The sequence below is a fragment of the Dictyostelium purpureum genome (genome assembly GCF_000190715.1).
Source record: "Dictyostelium purpureum unplaced genomic scaffold DICPUscaffold_485, whole genome shotgun sequence".
Lineage (NCBI taxonomy): Eukaryota > Evosea > Eumycetozoa > Dictyosteliales > Dictyosteliaceae > Dictyostelium > Dictyostelium purpureum.
The window spans coordinates 1-20,824 of NW_003519819.1; the positions used below are offsets into that span (position 1 = coordinate 1).

The 20,824-nt window shown below is 24.0% G+C and overlaps 9 protein-coding genes across 9 annotated transcripts; 5 read left to right on the top strand and 4 right to left on the bottom strand.

The window, feature by feature from the left end:
* Nucleotides 1–66: 66 nt before the first annotated feature.
* DICPUDRAFT_158880 (uncharacterized protein) lies at nt 67–1,001 on the bottom strand (the record flags this gene model as incomplete). The annotated part of the gene is made up of 3 exons (XM_003293912.1): nt 67–295; nt 392–702; nt 765–1,001. Coding segments are annotated over 3 exons (777 nt in total), but the record flags the coding sequence as incomplete, so codon positions are not given.
* A 308-nt stretch (nt 1,002–1,309) lies between these two features.
* Nucleotides 1,310–2,201, top strand: DICPUDRAFT_10678 (uncharacterized protein; the record flags this gene model as incomplete). Its single annotated transcript, XM_003293907.1, has 2 exons — nt 1,310–1,715; nt 1,813–2,201. Coding segments are annotated over 2 exons (795 nt in total), but the record flags the coding sequence as incomplete, so codon positions are not given.
* A 102-nt stretch (nt 2,202–2,303) lies between these two features.
* On the bottom strand, nt 2,304–3,641 carry DICPUDRAFT_93134 (uncharacterized protein). Its single transcript, XM_003293913.1, has 2 exons — nt 3,494–3,641; nt 2,304–3,304 (listed from the first exon to the last, which is right to left on the bottom strand). The coding sequence occupies exon 2, from the start codon at nt 3,262–3,264 to the stop codon at nt 2,374–2,376; it is 891 nt and encodes a 296-aa protein (XP_003293961.1). The 5' UTR covers nt 3,265–3,304; nt 3,494–3,641; the 3' UTR covers nt 2,304–2,373.
* Nucleotides 3,642–4,511: 870 nt separating this feature from the next.
* Nucleotides 4,512–6,537, bottom strand: DICPUDRAFT_84468 (uncharacterized protein; the record flags this gene model as incomplete). Its single annotated transcript, XM_003293914.1, has 5 exons — nt 4,512–4,799; nt 4,863–5,219; nt 5,296–5,483; nt 5,566–6,408; nt 6,471–6,537. The coding sequence occupies 5 exons, from the start codon at nt 6,535–6,537 to the stop codon at nt 4,512–4,514; spliced, it is 1,743 nt and encodes a 580-aa protein (XP_003293962.1).
* A 167-nt stretch (nt 6,538–6,704) lies between these two features.
* Nucleotides 6,705–7,800, top strand: DICPUDRAFT_58748 (uncharacterized protein; the record flags this gene model as incomplete). Its single annotated transcript, XM_003293908.1, has 1 exon — nt 6,705–7,800. The coding sequence occupies one exon, from the start codon at nt 6,705–6,707 to the stop codon at nt 7,710–7,712; it is 1,008 nt and encodes a 335-aa protein (XP_003293956.1). The 3' UTR covers nt 7,713–7,800.
* A 965-nt stretch (nt 7,801–8,765) lies between these two features.
* On the bottom strand, nt 8,766–12,454 carry DICPUDRAFT_158887 (uncharacterized protein; the record flags this gene model as incomplete). The annotated part of the gene is made up of 2 exons (XM_003293915.1): nt 8,766–10,650; nt 10,722–12,454. 2 exons carry the CDS (start codon nt 12,452–12,454, stop codon nt 8,766–8,768), a joined length of 3,618 nt encoding a protein of 1,205 aa, XP_003293963.1.
* Nucleotides 12,455–12,988: 534 nt separating this feature from the next.
* Nucleotides 12,989–14,204, top strand: DICPUDRAFT_158888 (uncharacterized protein; the record flags this gene model as incomplete). Its single annotated transcript, XM_003293909.1, has 3 exons — nt 12,989–13,289; nt 13,355–13,617; nt 13,695–14,204. The coding sequence occupies 3 exons, from the start codon at nt 12,989–12,991 to the stop codon at nt 14,202–14,204; spliced, it is 1,074 nt and encodes a 357-aa protein (XP_003293957.1).
* Nucleotides 14,205–14,813: 609 nt separating this feature from the next.
* DICPUDRAFT_58751 (uncharacterized protein) lies at nt 14,814–16,230 on the top strand (the record flags this gene model as incomplete). The annotated part of the gene is made up of 3 exons (XM_003293910.1): nt 14,814–14,964; nt 15,039–15,266; nt 15,345–16,230. The coding sequence occupies 3 exons, from the start codon at nt 14,814–14,816 to the stop codon at nt 16,142–16,144; spliced, it is 1,179 nt and encodes a 392-aa protein (XP_003293958.1). The 3' UTR covers nt 16,145–16,230.
* Nucleotides 16,231–19,630: 3,400 nt separating this feature from the next.
* DICPUDRAFT_158892 (uncharacterized protein) lies at nt 19,631–20,299 on the top strand (the record flags this gene model as incomplete). Its single annotated transcript, XM_003293911.1, has 1 exon — nt 19,631–20,299. One exon carries the CDS (start codon nt 19,631–19,633, stop codon nt 20,297–20,299), a length of 669 nt encoding a protein of 222 aa, XP_003293959.1.
* Between the last annotated feature and the right edge of the window lie 525 nt (nt 20,300–20,824).

Genomic DNA, 20,824 nt, shown 5'->3' on the forward strand with positions numbered 1-20,824 from the left:
AACCCGTGGCAGCTCGATGTTTAAGCTGAGTCGATCTGATCCTGTTAAACAATTGTTCCTGATAACTGGACATAAATTGTAAACTTCACCATCGTTACATAATAAAAATATAGTAAATTTTGACCAAAAATTAATATTGGGAGCAAAACAAAATGAAATAAAACTTTTTGTATTCTTTTTTTCCATTTCAATATTGTTGTTCTTTAAATTCTTTAATGATTCATAGGTGTAAAGTGATTCTAAATTGAATGTTTGCTCTATTGTTTCTTCTTTTTCTTTTTGAATATTAAAAATTCTAAAATAAAAAATTGGAGGTTATTAATGAAATTTTAATTTTAATTTTTTTGGTTGGATATGGTGGTGTTTCTACATGTAGAAAAATAATAATTACTTTAAAATATTATTTGAATATAGTATAGCTAAATGAATATTACTTAATGGATGCCATTCGACTTGTTTGATTATACTTGATATGTTTGAAAATGGACTATCAATTGGTGAGTATCTAACTTTGAGTGATTCGTAACCAATGGTTTTATTTTCTCCATCTTGATATATTTCATTATTGGTAAAGTATGAATTTACAGTTTGTGGGTTTAAATCAACTACAATGCAATTTAGATTACCAACAATAGAGAGATATCTTGAATCTTCATTTAATTCAATTTTAAATACTTCGAAATCTATTTTAACTTTTAATTCCTATGAATAATGTTAATAAATGAAAAAAAAAAGAATGAGTGAATGAAATATGAAATACTTACTTGATATTTAATTGAACCTATTGTATTATCTAATGTTGATTCTATTTTAATGACATATATTTTTTGTTCGATCGGACAGTAGTAATAAATCTCTGATGATTGATTATTTACAGATAAAAAGTTTTTAGGAGAAAATGCTAATTCATTATCTGATGATGAGGTTGATTTTTTTTGATATGGGCCTTTTGAAAAGAGTGGATTTGAAGTTAAGAGTGGTATTAATTCTCTAATTTTCATTTTTCTCTTTTCTAATTACAATATTTGTTTTTTTTTTTATTTTTTGAAAAAAAAGAAAATAAATATAATTATAAAAAAAAAATAAAAATAAATAAATTTTTGGTTGTTCGAAAAAAAAAAAAAAAAAAGCATTTTAAAATTATTAAATTATTATTTAAACATTATTTTTAAAAATGATTAATATTTTAAAAAGAAATTGTAATAGATCTTTAATAAATAATACAAAAAAACTATATTATACAACTACTTCAAATACTAATAATTTTGCAAATAATAGTAATAATAATGAAAAAATAAATAATACCAATAATAATAATAATAATAATAATAGTAATAATAATACTTTAAGAAATGAAGAAATATCATTTTTTAATACATTATCAAAAGATTGGTGGAATCCAGAGGGAACAATGAAGCCATTGCATAGAATGAATCCATTTAGAGTTAAATATATCATTGATAGATTAAAAAATTCAAATGAAATCGTAAAGAACAATTCAATTCAAGAACCATTAAAAGGATTAAATGTAATCGATGTTGGTTGTGGTGCTGGTTTATTATGCGAGTCTTTAAGCAGATTGGGTGCTGACACTGTCATTGGTTTGGATGCTGCTGGCAATAGTGTTAAAATGGCTATTTCCCATGCCTCATTAGATTCAAAACTTGATGAAAATTTGAACAACAATAAATTAAAATATATAGAATCAACAATTGGTAAGTTATAAACAATAACAATATACTGTAAGGTATAATGTAATTAACAATAAATTATTAATTTTTTTTGATTGTTTTTCATTTGAACACTCTATAGAAAACTTTTTAAATTTGGAAGAATCAAAAAATGGTTTTGATTTGGTTTGTTCGTTGGAGGTTATAGAGCATGTAGATAATCCAAAACAATTTGTAGAGCTATTAACCAAAGTATTAAAACCAGGAGGCAGTATTTTCATTTCAACAATAAACAAGACAAATCTTTCATATCTTACAACTATTTTAGGTGCTGAATATCTTTTAAAACTAGTACCAGTTGGAACCCATCATTGGGAGCAATATGTAACTCCAAATGAATTAACTCAACAACTCTCATTCAACAATTGTGAAATAGTTGATGTTCAAGGTTTATTTTATAATCCAATTTCTTTTGAATGGTCTTTTTCTGCAAATAAATCTGTAAACTATATAGTTCATGCAATTAAAAAGAATTAAATATAATATTAATAACAATAATAAAATAATAGTATCGACATTTGGTTTTTTTAATATATAATAATATATATTATATATATATTTAAAATTATAGTTAATTAATTAAATAATTGGGTTTTTTTATATTTTTTTATTTTTTTATTTTTTATATTTAATATTTTAAAGTTTAAATGAATAAAAATGCAATACAACCACCTATAATAATTAAAATTACAGCCACCATTACTGTAATACCAATAGTATCACCATTTCTTCTTCTTCTTACTACAGCCGGTACTTCTGCACCATTAGGCTCGGCAAATGGACCAGGATTTATATTTATATTAACCATTGGACCGTCATCTTCCTCATCTTCTACATTTTCAAGTTGTGGTGAGCTACGAACAGCTGTGGTGACACGAGTATCGCTATCATTGTTTGCATTATCAAGGGGAATATTGGAGCCAATTCTAGAATTCATATTATAATAGCTTCTATCAATACCTGGGTTTAAAAGAGGATCCGTCGAATTTGAAATACCAACACTTGTTCCTAGTGCTCTATTTGTATTGGCATTTGTAATGATACCCCCATCTGGGTTCATATAGGGTAGTTCCGAATTTGATGTTGTTCTTTCCAATGAAAAAGCTTGCATTGGTGGGCTGAAAGGAACTGAAACGAAATTTTCATCATCATGTCTTTGGTTATTTTGGTTGGTGTTGTAAATCTTTTCTAATGAAATGCTCCTTTGTTGATTTGAAGAAAGTGATATCGATTGGTTTACACCATTTGTGTTTCCTATGGATGGGTTATGTAACTGTTGTAAATTATTTGCTGATTTTATATTGCTATGATCTTGTTTTGTAAGATCAAATGGAGAAGCACCACAATGTGAACCACTTTCATTACTGATTTTATCTACTTCACCTGGGAACTTCTTTAATCTTTCTTCCACTGGTGTACCACCAACTCTTTTTAAGAGGGTACTTTGTAAAACTGAATTAGTTAAACCATTTTGATCTTTAGGTACTTCTGTTGAAGTTAAAGTTGATTCGTTTTTATCAAAAGGATTTGACATTTTATAAATTTATATATATGCTAACAAAAAAAAAGAAAATCTGTATAGATTATTATAAAAAAAGTTATATTAATAAAAACTAAACATTATTTTTATTAAAAAAAAAAAAAAATTTTAAAAAAAAATAACAATATTAATTTAAATAGTTATTAAACTATTCATAACTAAAAAATATAGGGACAAAGATAATGTTATTGTTATTATTATTATTATTATTTGTTTTATTTACTCTTTTAATTTTAATATAATTTTAATAAATTTTTGAATAAATAAATAAATAAATAAATAATTTAAAAAATTTAATTTAACTTTAAGATTAAATAAAGATAAATGATTTAATTTTTATGTTTCTATGATTTTATTATTATTACTATTTTATTATTACTGTGTTTTTGAAAAAAAAAAAAAAAAGGAAAAAAGTGGAGAAGGAAAATTAACAAACTAAAATAAAAACAATAATAATAGCTATAGAGGATATTGGATTAATTATTCTATTTTTATTAATAATAATTAATATTTAAAATATTAATTATAATTATAAAAAATAAAATATATTTTAAAATAGTAATTACCTATAATCAATACTTTTTTATTTTTATTTTTTTTCTTTTTTATTTTTTTTTCTTTTTTTTTTTTATTTTTTTTTTTATTTTTTATAATTATAAATTAATAATAAAATATTAACAAAAAGAAAAAAAGAAATAAAACAATGATAAAAAATAAATAAAAAAATAAAAAAAAAACTAAGCAAAACTAAACAATAAAAATAATAATTAAAATAATTTAATTAATAAAGAAAAAAAAGAAAACTATGAGGGAAGGTTTAATATTAATATTATTCTTCATAGTTTTTATTATTATTTAATTTCCTATGGTTTCCTAATATATCTTAAAAAAAAAAAAAATGACGTATGGGGTTAGTTTAAAATTTTAAAAAATTTTAAAAAATTAAATTTAAAAAAAAAATTTTATTTTTTAAAAATTATAAATTATATTTTTTAAGTTTTAATAAACTGCATATGAAAAATAATAAAAACAAATCCAACTCTTTTCTATAATTTATGTCATTATAAACCACAAAGAAATCATAACAAAAATCAAAATCAAAATAAAATAAAATAAAAAAAAAAATAAAAAAAAAAAAGTGTGGTTTGTGATGTGTGTTTAGAAAAGTGTGGCACTATGGTAGTTAAACAACAAATTAAAATTAATATTTGGTTTTAGTTTGATTATTTTATTTTATTTTTTTAAAGATAATTATTTAAAAAATGTTGGATTTGGTGATTGTATACAATTAGGATAAAACATAAACCAAAGCCCATAATAAATTGACCATATTTTTTTAAAAATGATAAAGTATCTCTAATGATACCTAATAGAAATTGAAAAATATTATTTAAAACTGACTTTATAAAATTATCTACATTGTTTCCCTGGGATTCTTGTTTTGGTTCTTGTTTTTCATTAATATTTAATGACGATATTAAACCTTCAGCAAAAAAATTATTTGATTTTGACAATTTTGCATTATATTCCTAAAAAAAACAAAATTTTGGTTAGTTTTTGATTTTTGTTACATATGTTTAAATTATACCCACATTGTTTGTTGGATCTTCAAATACTGAATTATTGAATGGGTTTTTTGCAGGAGTTGAAATCTTTCTACTATTAGAGCCATCAAATAAATTAACTAAACTTTCTATATTATTATTATTATTGTTATTATTATTACTATTATTATGATAGCCATTACTATTATCAATATCTTGAATTTTATTTGTAAAAATAGGTTTTGGTAATTTATAAGCTGTTTCTGATTTATGTACAAATAGTAATATTATATAAAACATTGATGAAAAAACAATGTTATTTGATATTTGATTCCAAATGTTTATAAGAACTGAGTCCTGTTGATTATTGATAGTTGGATATTTAATTGTCATGAATTTAAAGACCTGAAAGAAAAGTAATAATGATTGGTTAGTAAATATTTTTAAAACTTTAAAAAGGTGGTGGTTAAATGGTACAAACAATTAAAGAAGTATAAAATATAAATTCTTTTGTTAAAATATTGGTTCTTGGGTTCTTAAGTATTGTTTTAATAGCTTCCAATTCTACGTTACGTTTAAAATACTTAAAAAAAACTTTGAAACCTAAAAGTGAAGCCAATATCCATTCTTCACTATTTATAAGATTAACTTTAAATTGATATTTTCCAACTAAAAATATAAAAAAAAATTTTATTTTAATAATTTATATTTTTAAAAATATCAATTATTATTATTATTATTTACTACTTACCTAAAAGAATTGAATTTAAAAACATTGTAACTGAAAATATATAGATGAGAGAGTTGAAAAGAATTGAAAATTTATATGAATTTTTCTTTATTAATTTTGAAAATCTTGTTAATATAGGATCCTTCCTTGTTATCGTTGGAATTGGTATTTGATTTACTCCTAAATTTTTTGAATATGTTGAAATAATATATGTATCTATTTTATTAATTTCATTTTTGGTTATTTGAGAACAATCCTGGCATAGTTTAAATTCACTCTCTAGTTTTTTTGAATAGTTTTCTAAATCTTCGTCATTTATTGCATTGTATGATTTTGATAAATCTAATTTGTTTTGTAAATGATATTGACAGTTTGTACAAAGCTGTGATGAGTAATGCTGGTTTTGTTGATGTTGATATCTTTGATTTTCATCAACCATATTTTTTGATTTTGATACGGGCGATAAATTTAATGGTGATATTTTAAATGGTGATGGTGATAAATCATCCAATAACAATGGATTATTTTTATTTTTATTATTATTATTATTATTATTGTTATTGCTATTATTATTATTATTTGGTTTTTTATTTTCCATTGCTAATTTTATTGGTGATTTTGGAATTTCGTGCATTAATGGTAAAACTGTATTATAGTCGCCATCTTTAGTGAATCCATTGTATTGTCCGCAATGAGTGCAAGACCATTGATTTTTATAAATATATGGTATCGGATTATACACATGACAAAAAAAACACTTTAAATCAACCGATCTATAAGGGTCTAATCTATGCTCTACAAATTTGTTATAAAATAAATAAAGAACAAACAATGAAATAAAAATAAAGCAAATAAATTGGATCTCTAAAAAAAAAAAAAATTTATTAATAATTTCTTTATAATCTTTTTAACATAATGGAACTTACCTTTGTTATAAAAATAATAAAAAAACCGAATATCGTCTAATAAGTTATCATTTACAATTTCGCCCATTCTGTGTCATATTATAATAAAATATAATATAATTTAAATAAATTATGGATAAGAAAAAATTTAAAATTTTTAAAAAAAAAAAAAAAAAAAAAAAAAAAAATTATTTTAATTTTTTTTTTTATAAAATCCATTTCCTTAAGAAAACGAAAAATAAAAATAAAAATAAAATGTCAAATTCTAATAATAATGATATAGATTTAAATAATAACAGCAATAACAATAATAATAGTAATAATAGTGATAATAGTAATAAGGTAGAAAATAAATTATCAAAAAATGAGTTAAAAAAATTACAAAAACAACAATATAAAGAACAAAAAAAAGCAGAAAAGAAAGCAGAAAAGAAAGCAAATAAAGAACCAAAAGAACAACCACCAGTAGTCACAGAACAGAATATCGACTTTGCAGAGCCCAAGACAGATAGAGAAGCATATCACATCGAAGTTAAACATGTGCGTGAAATTTATGACCGTATAGCATTACATTTCGATTCAACTCGTTATAAAGCATGGCCAATTGTTGAAAATTTTTTAAATAGCAGAAAATGTGGTTCAATTGGTTGCGATGTAGGCTGTGGTAATGGAAAATATTTAGGTGTAAATCCAAATGTACATTTAATAGGTTCAGATATTTGTAATAATTTTGCAACTATTTGTAATGAAAAACATTATGAAGCATTGGTTGCAGACGGTCTTTTCTTACCATACAAATCGGATCAATTTGACTTTGCAATTTCAATCGCTGTAATCCACCATTTCTCCACATTCGAAAGAAGAGTCGAAGCATTAAGAGAAATCATTAGAGTTTTAAAAAAAGATGGCACTTTATTAATTACCTCATGGGCTATGACACAAAAATGGAAAGGAAAATCATATGAAAATCAAGATGTAATGGTACCATGGTTATTCCAAAATCAATTTAATATGTCAAATAAAACAGATGAAGAAGAAGAACAACAACAACAACAACAACAACAGGAACAACAACAACAGGAACAAGAAGAAAAAGATAATAAAGTTGAAAAATCAGGATCTCAATATGAACTTTATCACAGATATTATCACTTATTTGAAGATGGTGAATTTGAAAGAATGGTAGATCAAATCCCAGAATGTATTTTAGAAGAAAATAATTTAGATCACGATAATTATTATTGCTTTATTAAAAAGAAATAAGATAAAAAATTTAAAATATATATAAATAAAACCAATACATATATTATGTATTGTAACAAATAAAAACAATATTTATTATTGTTTAACGAAAAAAGTTTTAATTTGATAAAAATTAGTTTTATTTTTATTTATTAAAGTTTTAAAAAGGGTAAATTTAATGACCCCAGTGTTTTTTGTGTGGATCAGAGTGGTGGTGTTTTGGTTTTGACCAGTGGGTTGGTTCACGCTTAACTAAAGAAATACTATTATCACCAAAGGAGTCAGATACTAAACCTGATGCAATGTTAGAGTTCTTTGATGAACCAGTGCTTGAAAGAGAGACAATTGAATCTTTATAAAAAAAATCAATTAATATATTAATAGTTTATTTTTTATCCTTCTTCTTTAATACTTACTAAAGATCATTTTGTTTTTTTATTTGTTTTATTTGTTTGTTTAAAAATATAATTTAAAAACTATTTATACTTTTTTTTTTTAAAAAAAATAATATTGAAAAATAAGAGTATCTGATATGTGGTTTTTTTTAAAGTGGTCATGAATTAAAATTAATGGGTTAATATGTATTTCCCCATATAAATAAAGGGGAGTAATTAGAAACCCTTTATGATTTATCTATTTATGTAAAAAAAAAATACTAAAGGAAAGAAAATATTAATTATGCTTTATTTATTATTATTATATATTATAAATATGTTTTTTTACTCTGAAAGAGAAATTTTAGAATATTTATCATTGATAAATTTAAAATAATTGTAATATATATATGCATATATATAAATAAATGGAAAATAATCTTCCTATTTACACGTGTTTATTTTTTTTTATTTTGTTTAATATTTTTACTAAAATTATATAATATTTATAAACTATAATATATATATGATTGTTAAAAAAAAAATTGGATAAATTACAAAAAATATAAAAAATGAAGATTATATATCTACCAAAAATTATAATAAAAAATAAAAAAATATATCTTATAAAAATAAAGTTATAAAATTAATTACAATTAAATTTTTTATTTTTATTTTTATTCTTTATAAATCTAATATTTTAACCCAATAAAGAACCACCATTATTTATATTATTGTTACTATTATTATTTGATTTTAATGATTCATCATAGAAATCAAAATATTTTTTCTTGAGTAATGCCCATTGTATACTCCAAATAGATAATGGTCTCATATAAGCGCCAGCTCTATAACAACCATTTGAATCCCAAGCTTCAGGTGTTTGATACTGGAAGCCCCATCTGTTGTATGACGAATTGACGATTCCTTTAACTAACTCCCATGCATCTTTATCCATGTGATGTTGAATCATCGTAGCGGCTAATGAAAAACTAGTGCCAATCCAAACCTCGCTTGATTGTAAACAAGTATTGTCGACTACACCTTCTGGTCTCATACCATTGACTGCTCCGCAACGTTCTTTACCATAAGAGTTTACATTATATTCGTTTATGATGCTAAGAGATGATAGTGCTTGGTCAAATGTCATGTATGATGGAAGACCACATGATAATAAATACCAATGACCTGCCAACATATCAGACATGATAGAGTCGGCATGAACACTATTGCTACAGTCATATTTGAAATAATATCCATTCCAAAGTTTCTTTGTATAACTTGCTGAACCTTTTTCGAAAATTGCATTATAAATAGATTCATCTTCTTTGAAACCTAATATCTTTGCCATTTCAGATGCAACTTTAAGAGATGCCAACCAAAGACCACCACTGTATGCTGAACAACCAACTGCTGGCCAAACGTCATAAGTTTGATCAGGGAAACCTTCATTATCTACAACACCATCGTGATCTGTATCAAAGCTTTCTAGAGTACGTTGAATAACCTCTTCGACAACATTGTAAACTTGCAAAAGGAAGTTCTTATCCTCAACAACCAAATAATCCCTATAAACCTGTAATACAAATTTAGATGGTAAATCTTTCCATCTTGAGATATCTTGAATATTATAAGAATTGACACGCTTCCAAGGATCTTCACCAGGATTTCCAAGATCGTGTGGAACTGTACATCTCTTTTTTCTTGGTATTTGTTGACCACTGTGAATACCTTCCCATGTAATACCATAGTCCAACATTGTTGCCTCTGCTATATCGTATTGTAGACTAATCTCTAATAATGGCCAAAGCATTGCTAAAGCATAGCTAGAATAGAAATGAACGTCGTATGTATTGTACATCAAATACTCTAAACTTTCTAAATAAGCAAAACGACCTATATGGTTTGGATCAGAGATATCTTCGGGCTTTAATTGAGTCTTTAATGGGTAACGAGCAGGTAGTTGATCTTGTGGGGAACCATGGGTCCAAACTGTACCACCATCTACTAAATAATACAACTCATTAAAGAGTGCCATTTTATAGAAAGAGGGTAGCTCTGCATCTTGAATGATTGGATTTTGCCATTGAGCGATTTGATTGTCCCAACTCTTGTAATTCTGAAGTGCATCATATGCAATACGTTGACTATTTCCACCTTTATTACCATAGAATTTGGTATATCTCTTATAGTAAGCTGAACCAAGTTGGAAACGTGTAATTGGTTGATCCCAAGCAATACAAAATACTATAGTCTTTGAACCACCTGCTGGTACTTTAACTTTAGCGGCAACAGCAGCACCAATTGGTTTTTTAGGAGCTGATGGACGTGAGTCTTGAATATTTTCCAACTCACCTTTTTTATTGAAAGTGTACCAAAGATTTGCTGCATCCAATCTACTAGTGGTTTCGAATCTTTCATTAAATGTAATATTTACATCTGGATCATCTTTTACTGCAATTGAATATTCCATTGGATCATGATATACAATATTACTACTATTATATGCACATCTCTGTTCTTTTCTATGAATTAATGTAACACCTTTAATTTTTTTATTTGGTTCATCACCCAATGTAAAATATCTATATTTAAAAAAAAATTGTTAATATCTATTTTAATTTACTATTAGAATATATAATATATGATGACATACTTATTGTAATGGCCTCCATCTTGATCTGATTTGGTACCAATACTATTTTGCCAGGTTAACATTAAACTAACATCAGCAGACGAGTTCTTATTATTATTTTCAATTTTCCAAACATAAACACCAACTGGATATGATGACTCTTGATAATTATGTGGTATTACAGGTGATATTTGTTTACAAACTAATTTGATATCTGGGTGTGGTTCTTCATATACAGTCCAAGCTCTTGGAAAAAGACCAAAATAACAACTATTTTCCCCTTTTAAACCCCAGTTCCAAACATCTAAATTTAAATTGTTTTTTGGTTTACCAGGATATAATACAGTGGCCTTTTGCTTTGACTTTGTTGATGATGGGTCAAAATTGGGACCATTTGGTGTGAATGTACCACTAGGAGTTGATCCAGTTGATGAAGAGGCACTATTGCTATCGTCAAAGTTAATATAAACTGAAAACTTATCAACATCTACAGTTTCATTGGTCACCAAACCACTATTCATATTCCAACGAACAAAATCGCCTCTCCAGCCTCTATTAATACTTCCACTACCAATACCACCTATTGGTACACCCATAATTGGTCCAGGTTTTGGTAGATTAAATGGATCCATCATTGGTACACGTCCAGAGGAATTTTCTTTCTTTACATATTTCCACATTCTATAACCAATACCGACTAACTTTAGACCTTGCCACATTGAAACTTGAAAGTGTTTATGGTCAGGGAAATTATGGTCCAATCGTCTTGCCCATGAACATTGTGGTATATCTTCACCTAAACGTAACCATTTCTCTTGATCAGAAGCAGTGTCTTGGTCAATCAAAGGATTATCACCTAAATCTTTCCAAAATGCATCAGTACTAAAATTTAATAAATTTGAATTTGATGTATTTAAAATTGCTTTCTTTATTGAATTTAAATTGAAGATTGAAGATTTTCCATCTTCTTTTTTATTTTCCTCTTGCTCTTCTTTTTTTTGAGACTGTTGAATTGGTGATGAAAACTGTTCACTAGCATTTCTAACATGTCCTTTTTCGATGGGTGAAGTAATTTCATTATCATTATTGGTATTTAATTTTTCAATATAACTATTTGTTGTAATGCTAGTATTATTATTACTATTGTCATAAATAAAACTATTATCACCGGGCATAGTGCTTATAATATTACTATTTAACTCATTATTTATATTATTGTTGATATTATTATTACTATTATTATTGCTATTGATATTGTTATTGCTACTATTACTATTATTATCATCTATTAAACTATTACTTTTAAAGAGTTCTGTTGATTCATTAAAAATAATTTTGTTAAAAAAACTACTACTGTTATTACTATTACTATTATTATTATTATTTAATATTGAACTATTTATTGCTGTTGTTGAATTATCATAATCGTCAAAATTAAAATGTAAATTGATTTCATCGCTGATTTTATTATTAAAACTATAATGAGATGTTGAATTATGATGACTGTTATTAGTTGTAGTGCTAAAACTATTTAAATTTGAAGTTTGTTGTTTTGGTGAAACAAAGAAATTTTCTTCGTCTTCGTCATCTATATTATTAAATAAAAAGCCATTGTTATTTGATGTTTGCTGTTGTTGCTGTTGTTTGGACATTGGAGAGCTGGCCTCTAACCCGATATTAATATCCTCGTAAACATCATCGAACCCACTGTTGGAATCTCTTTCTTCACTTTTAAAATTGAAAAGATCATCCATTGTCTTGAATTATCAAATTTTTTTTTTTTTTTATTTATATTTAAAAAAAAAATTATAAAACAATGCCTTTATATATTAAAAATTATTTATTTTTATTTATTTATTTATTATTATTTTATGTGAACGAAAAAATTATGGTTAACCAATCTTTAAAAAAAAAAAATAAATAAAAAAAAATTAAAAAAAAATAAAATTTAATTTAAAAAAAAAAAAAAAAAATTTTAAATAAATATAATTAATATAATTATTTTTTATAAAAAAATAATAAATAAAATATGATCCTCTTGCTGTTGGTTTCAAATTGTTTTTTTTATAATAAACAACATTGAGAATAAAATGTCATAAATATATAATAATAATATATTTGGTGAAACAAACCAAAATAGAAAAGTTAATTGTTTTTGTGTGTGGATTGCGCTTTTTTTTTTGAAAATTTAAAAAAAAAAAAAAAAAAATTAATTTTTAAAATAAATAAAAAAAAAAAAAATCATATAAATTAATTTAATTATCAAATAAATCAACATAAACAATATAATGAAATCAAGTAAACCATTATTATCCAATAAAATCGAAGATATTAATTCAAAATTAAACGAGGATGAATTAAACAATTTTACAGCAGACTGTTTAAAGAGATATTGTAAAGAGAATTCAATACAAGTTGCAACAACCAAAGCAAATATAATTATAAATTTACTCGCACACTTTAACAATAATGCTAAACAACCATTAAACGATTTAAGTAATATTCAAAACCAACAACCAAAAATGAAATCAATTTTAAAAAAAGATGTCAATAATAAAGATAATAAAGAAAATAAAGAAAATATTAAAGGTAAATATAAAATTGATTTTTTTTGATTTTTTTATATTATTTTATATTAAATATTTTGTTTTTAGAAATTATTGATAAAGTTGAAAATTTAACAATTGATGAAAAAAATAAAGAAAAGAATGTTGTCAAAACTAGAAAACAAGCATTGGAAAAATACAAACAAGAACAATTTGACGATAAACAAGAGGACAATGAAATAAACTCAAAGAAAAAAGTTACCTTCAATTCAGTAAATCAAATTGGTTTTGTTGAAAGAAAAGAAAGAAATCATTTTAAATACTATATAAATACAAATCAAAATAGTCCTATTAAAAATGAATCTCCATTGGTAATAATTATTTATTTATATTATTTTATCATTATTATTATTAATTACTAACCTTTATTCTAATTATTTAATTTTAGAAAATTGTAAATAATCAATCATACAATATATTTGACTTTATAGGTGAAGAAGAAGAAGAGTTTGATACAGAAACTATGAAAATATGGGAATTAAAAGAAGCATTAGAAATCAATGGTTTATCAACTGAAGGTGATAAACAAGAATTAAAAGAAAGATTAGAAAGTTTTATTGTTGAAACCTTAAACAAAGATAATGAAAAGGACTCTTTAAATGAATCAGTCGAAGAAGATTGGATTAGATGGACACCTTTAAAAGCAAAAAACAGTGGCAATAAAAAATCTACCACTGACAATGATAAAAAAAGTAAATCAAAAACTACAAAAAAAACAATTAAAAGCAAGTCAAAACCATCCAAAAAATCAAAAAAGCATCAAGACGAAGAAGATGACGAAGATGAAGACGACGAAAGCTATGACTACGATGAAGATAAAGATACTCCAATTATGACCTCACAACAATTATTCAATGCTTTTATTGATGTTTCTGTAACCAATAATAAAAAAAAATAAAATTGATGATAACAACCAAAAAAAAAAAAGAACTCAAAATTGTATAAATAAAAAAAAAGAATTTAAAAAAAATAAAAAAGATAAGAGTAATTTAAAAAAAAACTAATTTTCAAACAAAAATACATAATTTATTCCGAAAAAACCCTCATCAAATCTAAAGATGCTTGAACCTTTTGGTGCTAACCGAATAAAAATCTTTAAATAATTTCTTTATTATTCAAACTATTATTATTAAAAAAAAATTCACAAAAAAAAAAAAAAAAAAAAAAAACAACAAATCACCATTATAATGTTAAAATCGCTTCAGTTCGCTTTCTATGTTTATAAATAATTTTCAAATTATTTTGAAAATGTCCCTATCCAAAAAAAAAACGCATTGATAAAATTTGAAAATTCTCAAATTTTTCATATTTAAATTATGAAAAAATTATTTTTTTTTTTTAAAATTAATTAATTTTTAAAAAAAATATAAAAAAGGTTTTTTTTTATTATTTTTTATTTTTGTTTTTATATAATTATCTTAAAAGATTAATAAATATAAATACTTTTATTTCTTTTTTTTTTTTGTAAAGTACGATCATAATATAAAACTAAACTTATACACGCAAAATGTTAAGCCCAAAAACTGTCCAAGTTATCAAATCAACTGTTCCAGTCCTCGAGCAATACGGGGTTCAAATCACATCAACCTTTTACAAAAACATGTTTGCTGCTCATCCAGAACTTTTAAATATTTTTAACCATTCTAATCAAAGAGAGGGTAAGGATGAATTATTATAATTTATTTATGCTTTTTAAATTAAAGAGTATTAATTTTTTTTTTTTAAAAAAAAGGTAAACAACAAACTGCCTTAGCCAATACAGTCTATGCTGCTGCTCTTCATATCGATAAGCTACCAGAAATTTTACCAGCTGTTAAACAAATTGCCCATAAACATCGTGCTCTTGGTATCGTTCCAGCTCAATACGATATTGTAGGCGCTAATTTACTCGGTGCTATTAAACAAGTTTTAGGTGATGCTGCCACTGACGAAATTATTGGTGCTTGGGCTGAAGCTTATGGTAAATAATAACAAATTAATTAAACCGTAACTCTTTTATTTAATTTTTGATATTAATATTTATTAAAATTTTATATAGGTGTTATTGCTAAAGTTTTCATTGATATTGAAGCCGATATGTATAAAGATGCCGAAACTCAACCAGGTGGTTGGAAAGATACTAGAGAATTTACTGTTGAAAAGAAAGTTCAAGAAACCCCAAATATTTATTCATTCTATTTAAAACCAACTGATGGTCAACCAATTGCTTCATTCCAACCAGGTCAATATCTCACCCTTAAAGTTCAAATTGGCGATAGAACTCATTTCAGACACTACAGTCTTTCAGATGGCGACAATCAAAACGGTTATCGTATTTCTGTTAAAAAAGAAAAAGGTGAAGTTGATGGTGTTATTTCAAACCATCTCCACGATACTATTAATATTGGTGATAAAGTTTTCTGTACTGCCCCAGCTGGTGATTTTGTTATTGACCAAACCAAAGAAGATTCAGTTCTCTTTTTATGCGGTGGTGTAGGTATTACTCCATTATTATCAATGCTCAAGAACACCATTAACAAACAACCAAATAGAAAATCAACTTTTGTTTTCTCTTCCAAAAACCAAGAATTCCAACCATTCAAAGATGAATTAAAAGAAATCAAAGCCAAAAACAATGAAGCTTTACATTTAGACATTATTCACAGTGACACCCAAGGTCATGTTACCAAGGAATCACTCGCCAAATTAACTGCTCACATTGACGATGCTTCAAAGAAAACTACCGATGTTTATATTTGTGGTCCAGTTGGATTTATGCATAGTATGAATACTATTGCTAAAGAATTAGGTTTCGAAAAAATCCACTACGAAGTTTTTGGTCCACTCACCAAAATCTAAAAAAAAAAAAATTATATGTACTAAATAATAATAATAAATATAAAAATAAAATCTATCATCATTAATTTGATTATTTTTTAAACTCAAATGTACCAAAATTTTATCATAAAATCATATATTGTTTTTTTAGTTCAAATAATTGATGTATGAAAAAAAAAAAAAAAATATATCTTCCCCATTCATCCCACCCACTTATCAAAAAAAAAATTAAAAAAAAAAAAATTAAAAAAAAAATCAAAATTGATATTTTTTTTTTTCCCACTAACAAAAAAAACACAAAAGAGTCACACAAAAGCACTGACTTTCGACTAGCCCAATATAACAAACAAATAAAAGTAGAAAAGGTATTTTATATACTTATATTGTCATTCTTTATAACCCAAAATTTATAAAAAAATAAATAAAAAAAATTCAAAATTTTAAAAAAAAATATTATTTTATTTAAATTTAAATTTTTTCAAATAATTCACTCATCCAATTCAATTTTTCTAATGAGGAACCTCCCATAATAATCTTTTATAAATATCTTTTTTTTTTTTTTTTTTTTTTTTTTCTCTATTTAATTTTATTTAATTTTATTATGGTTATTATTTTTGTTATTTAATTAATAAAATAAAATAAAAAAAAAATATAAAAAAAAAAAAAAATAAAAAAAATTAGTTTTATTATGGATAAAATACAAAACATATCCACATTTCATTTTTGCTCACAACAATACTAATTCATATATATATATATCTCACCAAAAAATATACCACATTTACACACACATACACATTCTTACAGATACAAACGCACGCACATTTTTATTTACACATAGAAAGTAAGTTGTGAAATAAAATAATAAAAATAATAATAATAATAATAATAATAATAATAATAATAATAAAACATATACATACTTGGTTTGTTTTGAAATAAAATTTTATTCTTTATTTATTATTTATTATTTTTTTAATTTTTTTTAAAATTTTTTTTTTATTATGTTTTTTCTTTTTTTTTTTAAAAGTTATAAATTATTGTTTTGTTTGTTTTGTTTAGAAAGAACCAAGTAAGAAAGTAGTAGAAAAGAATCAATTTCAAATGAATAAATATTTTATTTTATTTTTTATAATTTTTTAATTTTTTAATTTTTTTTAAAAAAAATATTAAAAATAAATTTCTTTTTTTTTTTTTTTTAATATTTATAACCACAACAATTTTAATAATATCACATATACACACAATAAAGAAAACAAGCATTAATATTTCTAATTTCTATTTTTTTAGTAGCCTCATCAGTAGGTGCGCTCCTATCCCCACACATATATTTATAAATAATAAAATATTTTATTCCCAAAGGAGAGTGAAAAAAAAAAAAATAAAAAAAATAAACACCAACTATAATCAGTAATATAATTCAGCATTGGAAAAAGCAGTAATAGAAACAAGGGTTTTTTTTTTCTTTTTTTTTTTTTTATTTTATATCATTATTTTTTTTTATTTATTTTGGATAGTAATAATAATAAAAAATAATAACAATAATAATACGATTCACTCTCCTTTATAACCCACATACATACATACATATATATTTTTTCATATACACTACACACACACATATATATATACAGGCCATGAACTCATTTCAAATTATAGAACTTATAGGATCAGGTTCATACGGAAAAGTTTACAAAGCAATTCATAATTTATCAAAATGTACAGTAGCTTTAAAAATTATATCTGTTATGAACATAGAAAATGGTGTATGCATTAAAATAAACGATAGTAACAAATATAATAATAACATTAATAATTTTAGAAATTTAAAGAAAATAAAAACTAATATATTAAATAAATTTAATTTTTTAAATAAAACAAAAATCTTCAAAATTGTTTCTTTATACAATATATTTTATATATTATTATTTATTTATTATTGCTATTTAGTTACCCGTTGAAGTTAAATACTTAATGAAGTTAAGGGATTGTAAAAATGTTATTCATCTTTTGGAATATTTTTATTCAAATGGTATTTACTTTTAGATTATAGCTCAGAAATTAATATAGATTACATTCGTTTTAACACACAGATTATATTAAATTATATATAGATGACAAACTTGTAATGGTATTTGAATATGTCGAATATGACCTATGGAAATTTATATCGCCCAAAAATAAATTTATGACATTATCTTGTGCAAAGTTTTTTATACATCAATTACTAGAGGGATTAGATGAACTACATAGTAAAAAGATAATGCATTTAGATATTAAACGTAAGTATATAAATAATGTATAAAAAAGATCCCATGGGAAAATAGTAAGGTTATTAATTCATTTTTAATTGTTTTATTTATTTAGCATCAAATTTATTAATAAATTCAAAGTTCGATTTAAAGATAGCAGATTTTGGATTTACAACATTTATAGGTAACCCTCATTTATCACATCAAGTTATTTCATTATTTTATAGACCACCAGAACTATTGATGGGAAGTAAAAATTATGGGCCAGAAGTTGATGTTTGGAGTGTAGGATGTATTATTGTAGAGATGTTAACAGGTTACTATATGTTTGCAGGTTCAAACGAAGCAAATCAATTAGAATTGATATTTAAAACTCTAGGGACACCAACAGAAAACAATTGGCCAGGTGTAACCAAACTTCAAGGATTTAACCCATACAATTCAAAATCTAAAAGGTATCCTGGAAAACCTTTAAAAGATTTATCAAAATTTAAAAAGTATACTTTTCATATCATTATTTCTAAACTAAAAGCCAATAATACTAATTTTTGTTACCTTTTACTATTTAGTTTTTCCAATACAACATTAGATTTAATTTTAAAAATGCTAACTCTAAGCCCCAAAAATAGAATTTCAACAAAAGAGGCATTAAATCATCCATGGTTTACAGAGAATCCCATAGCATTACCACCTTCAGAGGATATAATACATTGTCTAATTAGCAGACCAATAAAATCATCGAAACAGCATCAAAAAACAAATAATATAGAACGAATAGCACCAAATACAATATTGACACCTAAAAGATCATCACAGCAACCCATTTTATCATCGAATCAACAACAACTGTTAGATATTCAGTATTTAATATTTAGGGCCGAACAACAGAAACATCAATACGAAAAATTAATTTTACAAACTACAGTACCAAATGGTATATTTAAAGAGGTTTATGAAACTAGTCAATTATTAAATCAACATTTGGCAAATTTGAAAAATCAAAAAGAATTTTTATTAAAAAATACAAATAATAATTTAAATAGTAGCAATATTAGCAGTTATAATTATTTTTTAACAAATGCCTCTTTTCATAAGCGTATTCAAGAACACATTCAGGCAATACAGCAAGAGCAGCTTCAAAAAATGCAAGAGTTTCAAGAAAATAAACAAAAATATTCAAACTATAGAAATTTTTGTCAATTACCCCTATATCAATTTAATGGCAATCAAAATAATGTAGATAATACCAATAATAATGATAATACCAATAATACTGCCCAATGGTAATAACAAAGTTACTACAATAACCACAACAATATCAACATCTAACCCTTCATCATCCTCCTCAACCCCACCTCATAATAATAACAATCAATTACCAATCCAATTTTTAAATAATAACAATGGTAATTTCAATATTTTAAATAGCTCTTATAACACTTTAACTAGCTCAAATACAAATACAAATACAAATACAAACACATACACATACACATACACAAGCACAAATGCAGATGCAAATGTAAATGTAAATACAAATACAAATGCAAATATAAACACAAACACAAACACAACTACAAATCCAAATTCAAATCCCAATCACAATTACAACCACAACACCAACACCAATACAAATCCCAATCAAAACCTAAGCTCCAATTTAACAACTAATGGAATCAATAGTATATTGAATAATAATTTGGGTACTGCACCTATTTGGCCATTTCCATTTTCATATTTTCCCAATTTCAGTGGGGCTCAAAACAATAATAATAATAATATGAGTAATAATAATAATAATAATATGAATAATAGTAATAATAATAATAATAATAATAATAATAATATAAACAACAATATAAATAACATAAATAATAATATAAATAACCATTGTATTAATAATAATAACAATGGTAACCAATAAAATAAATAATTGTGATAACCCCAATAATAACCCCACTAACCTCAATAACAATAACAATAACAATAACAATAACAATAACAATAACAATAACAATAACAATAACAATAACAATAACAATAACAATAGCAACAAAAACCCCTTTTTATATAACCACTATGGCATAAATAATGGAAAAAACCATATTAATAATAATGTTAATACTTTAAATAGTATTAATAATAATGGTGATTCTTTAAATAATCACCTTGTAAATAATTTTAATATAAATAATATGTTACATAATAATAGTTTTAATTTAAATAACTTGAATAGTAATAATTTAAATAATTTTAATAATCACAATCATAATAATAACAATAACAATAATATTAATAATAATAATAACAGCAATAGTATTATTAATAATGGGTTTTTACATTTTAATTCAATTCAAAATTTTAGTTCACCAATTTTATCAATCACACCAATCTCTACAAATTCATCAAACTTTTCATCAAACTACTATTCTCCATCTTATTCGTCATC

What these genes read in the sequence shown, in the direction of transcription:
- DICPUDRAFT_93134 (XM_003293913.1), bottom strand. Translation starts at nt 3,264, where the DNA reads ATGTCAAATCCTTTTGATAAAAACGAATCAACTTTAACTTCAACAGAA.